This window comes from Aythya fuligula, chromosome 20 (assembly GCF_009819795.1).
Source record: "Aythya fuligula isolate bAytFul2 chromosome 20, bAytFul2.pri, whole genome shotgun sequence".
Lineage (NCBI taxonomy): Eukaryota > Metazoa > Chordata > Aves > Anseriformes > Anatidae > Aythya > Aythya fuligula.
The window spans coordinates 75,932-86,194 of NC_045578.1; the positions used below are offsets into that span (position 1 = coordinate 75,932).

General features: G+C 44.4%; 1 protein-coding gene across 1 annotated transcript; it reads left to right on the forward strand.

Moving 5' to 3' along the window:
• Positions 1-3,917: 3,917 nt before the first annotated feature.
• LOC116497389 (fibrinogen-like protein 1-like protein) lies at positions 3,918-9,800 on the forward strand. Its single transcript, XM_032201124.1, is given in 7 exon segments — positions 3,918-3,921; positions 5,528-5,559; positions 5,562-5,670; positions 8,128-8,150; positions 8,152-8,175; positions 8,177-8,192; positions 9,172-9,800. Coding segments are annotated over 7 exon segments (837 nt in total).
• The last annotated feature ends 463 nt before the right edge of the window (positions 9,801-10,263 follow it).

A 10,263-nucleotide genomic window follows, 5' to 3' on the forward strand; every position in this document is an offset into this window, starting at 1 on the left:
GGTGACTTTATAGGTACTGCACCCACTTGTGGTCACAGTTGTTATTTGTAGAGGTACTAGTAGACACTTACAGTAGACACTTACTGACTGTGGACTCAAGCAGCTTTCAGATTCGCATGACAGCATAAGTAAGCTCACTGGAGGGAGGGAGTCATGCCCTTCCATCCAGAGAAGTACAAAATAATCCCCTCCATAAGGAGGGATTTCAGTTATTGGACTCTTTCAGCTACACAAACACTACATGTGAATTGCCCATTTGGAACAATTTCTGGAGAGCCATGATCAAACTCAAGTGGAGAGAGCCAGCTTTTTAAGGACACAGACTATCAAGGGAAGGGAGGTTAGGTTTCCATTTGTCCAGTTTCAAAGGAGACCTTGGAAAAATGAGTACACATCTTCAAGAGACCTTCCTGCTTGCTAACTCTCCACTGGCAGGTTTCAGGATCAATTAGTTAAGTCATTGGGCTGGAGCCAGTGTCCAGCAGCCAGAAGTCGTTGCATACAGAATGTCCCAAGGCACCACAACCTGCATGGGCTAAGCAGAGAGCATGGCTCCAGGTGACAAACAGGTGCCTGTGGTTCCCTTTTCCATTCTCCTTCCAAAACCCTATCTTTGGCCTGGCAAAGCCTTTCAGAGCCCCCAGCCCCAGTAATGTTGCCCTGTGGCAAAATGCTCTCAAAACAGGTGGTTTGGGAGAGCTGCCTTTTAGGCCAGAAGATGCAGACAACTCTATCACTTTGTCAAGCCAATTCTAAGAGTTTAAAGATATGGCCCTTCTGCTTTTTTCTCCTGGCAGACAAGCACTGTTTTCAGCAGTGTATAGACCAGATCTGTTGTCTTCTTGTCACAGCTTTAAATCCAGTGTGCACACCAAACAATAAAGCTGAGGCTCCAACCGAACATTTCCATACTGCAGGAACCCATGTCAATTAATGCAGCTTGGAGGTCTGGATAGGACACTGCATCCAGCCCTCTCTGAGATAAGGGCTCCTTGATCAAATTCCATCTGCACCCTTACATCTCACCCCTTCTTGCTTGGTTAGAGTCTGAACATCCCAATTCCCCTGCCCTTAGCCTTCTTTAGTTTGAGAGAGCATAAAAGCAGCAATTCCAAGTCCATAGGTGGAGGAAAGCCCAGGTTACCCTGAGAAGAAAGGACCCCAGGCAGAACGGCTATACTTCCGTTCTGTGTAGGCAGGGGAGGGAAGTGGGTGATTTAGGAGCTCCCGTGAGCCACCTTGTGTCAGAGGCCATTGGAGGTGAGAATTGAAGGTCTCAGGTTGCCTGTGCCAGGGCTGGCTGTGAACTGCTGTGGCCCACTGCTCACAACAGGACTGCTCGATGCAGAGGAACATGAGCCCCATGGGGCATGGAGAGAAAGTCCTCCCTGCTCCTTTGCATAGCAGACTCCACTAGACTGTGCCAAATGAACGCATATGGTATTTCTTTCAAAGAAGCATTGTGTCAACAGGACAGCTTATCTGCAACTCAGCAGATAACAGACAACTCTGTTGTAACTTTAGCTCAAATATTCCAGTCAATGGTGTCTTCAAGGCGATAAAACAAGTGTTTTCTAAATCACTCTGAAGTGGGATCTGTTTATAAGAAAGATGCAAGAGAAACTGTGAGAAGATAAAAGTTGGAAGCAGAGCTGAGGTCAACATCCAAACACTGCGCTCCAGAGAGGGAGAGCACACAGCACTGTGCAGGACTTAAGGGAAAATGAGCTACATCTCTGGGAGAAGCAAAGGCTGGCTGCTCCTTAAGGGCAGGCAAGTCAGGAGCTCAGTCAAGAAAACAGTACCCTCACCAAAGGGGCTCTGTGTTGCAAGGGCTGAGCACAGCAGACAGCTGAGTGTTGGCAACACCCCTAGGCAAGGCAAACCTGGTTGATTAACCAGGTCAGGGATACTGTACAAAAGGACAAAAGGCAAGGGACAGGTCTGGGGATAAGCTACAACATGGATCTGAGTGGTCAATCTAGGAGACAAACTACCTACGGTATAGGTCTAAGATCCATTCAGAAAGCAAGGCCATAGACAGGACTGGAGCCCAGTTACCCATACAAGTATTTCAGGTCAAGACTAAAGGCCTAGGGCTGAGCTGGAACTTCATGGATGCATGGATTGAACTAACTGAAGGTCCCAAGTGGAGTTGGTGCCAGGGGGTGCTGAGCCATTAGGGCACACCAATGTGCTCAAGGCCATGCCAGTAGCAGTTAATCCTAAAAGCGTAAATCACACCTGGCTGTACAAGTCTCTCATGCTCCACAGGCCCTCTGACTGTGTTCCCTAGCCTTTGCTATTGCTCTTCACACTGATAAAGTGCCTTTTCCTGGGAGTACAATGCATGTTCTGCTGCATCCACCTCTTGCACAACACCTGGCACCATGGCTGTAGTTGTTAAGAAATACAGGGGCATAGGGGCTGAGGAAGGAGTGCTCTTCAGGGAGCTAGAGAAACACGAGGTAACAAAGAGTGGGACAAACTTTGAGTGTTGCTGGTCTGACCTCTAGGACAAAGCAAGGAAAATTTAGCATGGGTTACTTGGGGTCATGTCAAGTGGGTTTGTTTGTTTGTTTGTTTGCTTTTCCCAGTGTTTGAACAGCCTCAGCGTAATACTTTTTTTTTTTTTTTAATCGAATTTTAATTTCCCTTCCTTCTCTTGTGTCCATCACCTCTCATCCTGTCCCCGTGCATCTCATAGCAGATTCACAGAATCACAGGGTCATACATTAATTTAGGTTGGAAGGGACTTCTGGAAGTCATCTTGTCCAACCACCTTTCTCAAAGCAGATCTATAAAGTTCACATCCTTGTCCAGTCAAGTACTGAAAACCTATAAGGATGGAAATCCGACAGCCTCCCTGGGTACCTGTTCCAGTGTTTGACCAACTTCATGCTAAAAATAGTCCCTATTTCTAACTGGAATATTCCAATATTCCAAGTTAGATCTATTGCTTCTCATCCCATCACTATGCACAATAAGAACAATCTGGTTCCATGTTCTCTGTATCTCACGAAGTAGTTGTAGACAGCATTAAGGTCTTCCTTTTGCCTGCTCTTTTCTCTAAGGTATTGATCCCTAGGAAAAAAAAAAAAAAAAAAAAAGATGGACTGGAATTTCCTTTAAGAATTACATGCTGTAATTTGCAAGAAAGAGGCTTGAACTAAGACCAATTTACATCAGTGCATGTCACACTTCCTAAAACTCCTTGTGACTGCTTCTGGGGCAGTGGTACCAGGGACAAGCACAGCACATGTTGCAAAAGAGCAGGGTGGTGTGGCAGGCATGTCAGGAGACACATGGAGTAGTCCTTTCTGAAGTTCAGTGCTCAATAAAAAATGCAAAATTTGCCAGAACACTTGAGTACTCTTTCCTGAAAATAGTACAGGATGTAAATGGGTCCCCAATGGCTGTTTAGCTCAATGCCTCCTCTGGAAAGAGCGATTTACCCATTGACATTTGATTTCCATCCAGGAAGGGAATGTCATCTGGGTATTTACTTGTCAAGTTGAAATGTTCAGGGTGCTCAGAGGATACTGTTCCCTGGGGAAACCCTTCAAGCAGGGAAGTGGGAGTGGAGGGGGGTGGGTAAAGAGGCAGACATTGTAATTGAGGTTGTTCAATGCACTGTCTCATGAGCTCTTAATTAATGTGTCTTTGCCTCTGAAAGAAATATCTTCATCTTTCTAAAACACAGCCTTCTTTGTTGAGGACATATTACTTAATGATGAAGAGCAAATAAGCCATAAACCACTGATGCTGTTGCCAGCCAGAGCATAAGTGCTGCGGTTTGGGTCTCGTGCCTCCACCCCCTTACCTGCCGAGTCCTATAACTTTCAGGCTGGAACACCTCTCCAGCCAAGCCAAACCTGCCTGGCTTCCCACTCTGCAGGGTCCCCTCAGAGACAGCTATGGGTGAGTGTGGGCTGGGCTGGGAGGGAATGGCACTGTGCTGCTGAATGTGCTGTGGATCCAGAGCACTTTGTCTGCTGCAGGGCTCACTTCTGCCCACACCCTGGCTATTGCACACTAAGTCCATTAGTCTGCCCAGACTCACTGTGCCCTGGGGTGAGAGCTGGAGGCAGAAGACTGCATTTTCTGCTATGTACAACGCTGTATCAGTGTAGCCTTGCAGTGCCTAGATAGCCCATTTACAAGATGCAAGTTTACCAAACATTCTTTGTAATTTTCAGTTCTGCAGGGAATAATATTAAATTACTCTAGCACAGAAAATAGATTTTATAATTATTAATTTTTTTTAGATATTCTTATTATATAATATTGAACAGGTATCAAGATCTAGAGTTTAGATGATTTGAAAACACACTGCTGTCCCCAGAAGAACACCCAGGAGCGGCTGTTCTTTCTCCTTTGCATCTCCATCCTAGTCAGACCTTTCAAAGACTATTTATGAGGAATGGGCCAGTAGTGGAAGGAACGTTGCTTCTCTAGTGGCCTGAAGACATGATATCTTTAAACAGGTCCCTAAACACAAGTGCATCAAGACACTCAATGTTAGATAGCAATTGAGAAACAAATCAGTTGGACTGGAGAGTGATTTAAAAGAGCTCTGGTGTAGAACTGTATCCAGCACAAATCATTTGGACAACTCTCAGTATTCCCAGAAAGGGGTGTTTATGTCTAGGATGGCAGTGAGCACACATACTAGTTCCAGTCTGGCAATGCCAGTTTGAACGCTTTCCTTCTCAGTCATCTCTAAGAACCTGCCAACCTAGGTATCCCATGGCAGTGCTGGGATAGCTCTGCTCCTGTTCAAACAGAGAGGGATCATACTAGTAACCTGACAGGATGAGTTGTATCTATTATATCATGGATTTGTTTTCCCTATGAGTAGGTATCTCTGTAATGTCCCGCTTGTTCAGGTTACCATGATAATTTTCTGTCATTTTATGTAGATTTAATATTACTAAAAGTGTGCTGGTTTTCCTAGCTTCTCCAAACAAGAACAGTCGTGGGTCAGATGGCTACATGTGGACTTTTTGAAGTAGCCATATATAGAAGATATAATTTGCAACAGCTAGGCAGTTGGCTCTTGAATGTTTCTTCTGCTTCCTCCTACACATCTGGGTTCTTACTACCCACCACCCTGGGCTGGGAGCAAGTGTACTCCCAGTTCACACCAGAGAATACATATGAATGGGAAGCTGGGAGGAAAGAGGATACCTCCTTCCATCCTCACCCTACTTGTTATCTCTAGCCCCAAGACTTGGTTTTCACAGGAATTTCTGATTACAGTTACTTTGGGTTTGGACAAGGTTTTCACACCTTATCTGTCTCAGAAATCACCAACATAAGCTGCCACTGCTGATGACTCCTGTCAATGAGTATTTGGTAGTTCATCTAAGGTAGTGAATTGGGACTTTGAGCTCCAAGAGGGAGCTCTACAAATAAAGAAATTTATTTTGTATTTTACCCTGCAAGAGTCAAGCGGGGACTCATGGAAGAGTTATGTGCCCTTTCTTCTTCTTCTTTTATTTTTTCAATTTCTTCCCATAATTAGCTACCGGTACGCTTTGTCTCCTGATTTGTACTGCTCCCTGCTGGCTCCGGCAGCACTTCTTGCCTTTGACATAAAAAACTTACATCTTTGCAATGGCACACTGGATGAAATTATGAATCTTCACCCAGAGTCCTTCCAGCTTGGTAAGTATACCACTGTAACAGGGAGAGGCAGACAAAGTCATGTTCAGTAAGATCCTAGATAGCTCTCCACCCCAACCTGACCCCACCCTTGTGCCATGGAGGAAGGACTAAATATTACTCTATGTACAGACAATACCAATTTGCTACCAATTTAGGCTACTTTACTGGAACAAGAATAATCTCAGAGTCATCCTCTGATTGTAGCCTGCCTCATCTTCTGTGTGACATTAAGTTCTTCTGCCCATATGTGAGTGCAATAGTCTAAAACTACCCCAGAGTTCCCAAGATCACAGAAAAGGAACAGGTCCAATCTCACTGGCAGGAAGACCAAGGCAAGGGTGCTCTGGACAATGGGTGCTTCCTTGGAGAAGTAGTGTTACAGGTGTTGAAGTAGTGTTACAGTGTTAAACCAAACGATCACACTGTTTTGATGACAGCAAGAACATTAGCCACCTCTGGAAATCACAAGGTTAGCAGAGAGAGGGAATTCAAGAGAAACTGATGCAGAGGAAATGAGTGAAGTTACAACAGAGTCGTAGTAACAGTCAGAATCTGTAGTAAGTAGTGTCACTGACATAGGCCAGTCAGATGACAGCATGGAGTAATTTATTAACTACCAGGCGAGCATTGGAGCTATGAGGAAGCCTCCTTGAAAAATGGGTGGCTGGTGAGCAGAAGAGATGGTTCACTTACAATGGATAGGAGTTTTTGGCAGAAAGGGACAAGGTCCAATGTGTTCAACACTGTTTCACATCAGCTTCACCTGCAAAGGTCATCTGTCAAGAAAACGCCAACACGGAGAGCATCTATGACTGAGCGCTTGGCAAGCTTCCCTGAGAAGTGCAAGTCTTGAATACATAAAAAGAAGTGTGCTCTGAGCTTCACCCTCATCTCTCACTCAGGACCACTGGTATGGTTCTCTAAAAACATAAGCAGCATGAATGTAAGCTAGGTGAGCAGGGAGTACATGCCAGATAAGACCGTTTCAACTTGTGGAGGTATGAATCCAAATGGACAGGAAGTGAAAGCAGAAGAGAGAGGGGCAGACTTTGACTTACAAACAAATGTTAGGTGATAGCTTCATATCGCTGTAGTAAATAGTAAATACCCTGCTTAGAAAGTGCACAGAAAGTTGCAAGAGTGTTTTCCACTCTACACGGGCTCAGGCCAACCACCACATTTACTGGTGAGTTTCAAGAGATATTTAAGTGAGAGTTGCAGAAAGGGGATAAGAATAATGCAGATAGACTGTGCCAGGGAAAACTGAAGAATGAATTGTCCAGCTCCAAAATCAATGACTATGGAGGAGGATGTTGTTAGCAATATACAGTCTAGCTGCAGGAAGAAGATGTACTCTTGTATAGCAAGAGAAGGATGGGCTTATACACTGTGAAAGAGGTTAAGTTAAACATTTCGTAAGGGGTAGAGGACATGAAGAACTAGTTGAGAGAGAAAGCAGGAAGCAGATATTTGAGGATGGCAGAGAACAGCAGCTGTAGGGTTAGATGTCTGTTTCGGAGAGGGGATGGATTAATTTGTTTGTTTGTTTGTTTGTGATGGGCATGGCTCACAGGCCTGTGATCCATGAGTCTGTTTTTTAACCATCATTGTATACACACAAGGTGTCTTTGTGAACAAGTTGCATTATTTCACTGTGAACCATCCAGCAACACCCTTCAAATTCCTTTCTGAGCCAGCTGAGCAGAGCTCCTCTTAAAGTTCCTGATACCAGAAACTGGTTTTGCTGTGTCATCTCTCACATTTCTTTCCCCTCTAATCCCTCTTCTTCCTGAATCCCTTTCTAACTTCTACTGTAAATTAGCAACTGTCTTCCTACTGTTGCTACCATTATTTAAGGTTCTTCCCACACAAAGTGTGCTCTAACCATTCTCATCAAGGAAGCATCTGCCCCATACTAACATCATGTAAATTACAGAATCACAGAGAATGATTGAGATTGGAAAGGGTACCTCCAGAGGATCATCTAGTCCACCCCCCTGCTTGAGCAGGGTCACAATAGGCAGCATGTTACATAGGATGGCATCCAGGGTGGTTTTTGAATATCTCCAAAGTAGAAGACCTCCACAGCCTCCTATGGCAGCCTGTTCCAGTGCTCTGTCCACCCAAGCTGTAAACGTTCTTTCTCATTATGGCAATGAAACCGCCTGTAGTTACAATTTAATACCCATTTACCCTTTGTCCTATCACTGGCCACCACTCGCGAATAGTTTGGCACCCATCCTCTCTACATTGTCCCCTCAGGTATTTGTAGAGGTAAATTGCCCTGAACTACCATCTGGCTGATACCTGAAGTGTAAAGGTATGCTACTCTGGAGTGAGGAGCAACAACAGCCAAAAAATTGGAATATCATCTAGAGAAGATTATGTTCTCCCAGTAGGCATTTGATATGTACTCTCAAACACTCAGTCCTGTCTCCTCTGTTCTTTTCAATTCAGATAAGGATGACAAACATGTTCGGGCAGGTCAGAGACATTGCCCCTCATCCCACCAGTGGCTCATGGTAAGTCTATTCTCAAGAAGTACATCTGCTCACAAGACTGCACCATTACTAAGAGCCTAGAGGCTCGTGAAGAGTGCTCAGCCACCTCAGTCCATATCCTACATGTACACAGGCTCCTGCCAGGAAAAATGTTGATTTTCTGATAGGCTACAGAAGTGTCACAGCTCATAGTCTCAGATGGACCTTAACACCAGCCATGTCCTGGATTTAATGATGAGGGATTTTAACATGAAGTTTCTATCTAAAGATCTAACTGTAAAGTCATGCTTCATTATTTGCCTTCAGGTTGTGGGTGTTTGGTTATTAGCCTATTTTTGCCATTCATTTGAAGACAAGCAGTGTGGGAAAAGGGACTGACTTCATAACAGAACTCACTAAGTCAACATCAGCCCATATGACCACAAGATAAGGTTTCACTGGTAGAAATAAACCACTGGTATTGGGTGAACACATCACTTCATTGTTTAAGGGGCTGACACTCTAAAGAATAGAAAGACTGATCAAATAAAATAAGTCAGAAAACCTCTAAAAAGCTCTTGGGTAAGCCCAAAGAAAACCAGTGGATTTGTCCTATTGAGATCACAAGGCTGATTTTGTTATGAGCAATATGGATGTCTGGACCACACTCTGGGTTTTCTAAAATGACTATTAAATCTCTAATCCTTCCGTGCAGTGGCTTTAGAACCCAGATTTGCATTTATCTCTGTGGTGATATATCACCAACATGCTACAGGTGAATCACCACAGCACTGCGTGGTGTGGTGCAGAGACACTGAAATGGACAAAGTTGTATTGTGTGCTGGTTGAAGGCAATGTTTTTGATTATTTCAAGACTTTAATTTACTCCTGTGGAATATGTCAGGAATACAGCTCAGGAATGTATGTGCAATAAAATATAGGTACAAAAGAATTACCAGGTGATTTCAGTGTCTCATTGTGTGCAATGCAATGCAATAACCAGCTCTGTTTCCTGCCCCAGGCTGGCCCAAGGACTGCAGCGAGATCCCTGCTGGTAGCCGCAGTGGTGTCTACATAATCCAGCCAAAAGGACTCCACCAGCTCGTGGTGTACTGTGAAATGAATGTGACAAATGGGGGCTGGACAGTCATCCAAAGGAACCAGAAAGACACAGCTGTCACCTGGGCTGAGTCCTGGAGCACCTATAAATATGGCTTTGGGAATGTGCGCAGCGAGTACTGGCTGGGCACTGAGTATATTCATCAGATTGCCAAGCAGAAGGTCTACCAGGTCAGATTTGTCATCTGGGACACCAAAAACAACATCAAATTTGCAGACTACAACCTCTTCAGTGTGGAAGATGAATCCCATGGCTACCGGCTGAGGCTGGGCTCCTACACAGGGACAGCGGGAGATGCCATGACTTCAGACAATCCCAACACTATGCATGACAACATGAAGTTTTCCACAAAAGATCGGGATCAGGATACTTACAGTAAGAACTGTGCCTATAGCTATGAGGGCGGGTGGTGGTACTCAGCATGTTATTCTGTACGGCTGAATTTCAAGGGTGGCATGACATGGGGTAGCCTGTGTAAAGGGGACTGCAAATCCTCCCTTATCCTCATCAAACCAGCTCCATATTGTTAGTGCTTCTTCCCGCTCCTGTATGAACTGGGTGCTTTCAAAGGCTCTGCACAGCTTAAGCCATTCTGTAGCAGAGAGAAGAGCCTAAGAGTATCAGGGTTTTATTGAAATGCCACTTTCTTTTTTCTGTCTCTGAGTGGCTTCCCCTTTCTTTAGCTCTTTCCTTGTGCTTGCCAATGATTCCTTTTTATTACGTTCATAATCAAGAAAAAAAAAAAAAAAAAAAGTGAAACGTGGATTCTGCATATACCTTCCCTGTTGGAGGAAGACACTGAACCCTGTAATGACTTTTTGTCAGTGATTATTAGTTGCCTCCAGAATTCACAATAAGCAAAACAGCTATGTGCCATGAATTCCATACACTCTGTGTCTCTCTGTGTTGTCTGGTAAAGCAGCCAAATAAATTTGCTTCCTTGAGCTTATTCTCCATTAATGAATGTCTGTTCTATATCTCTGATGTGCTCCC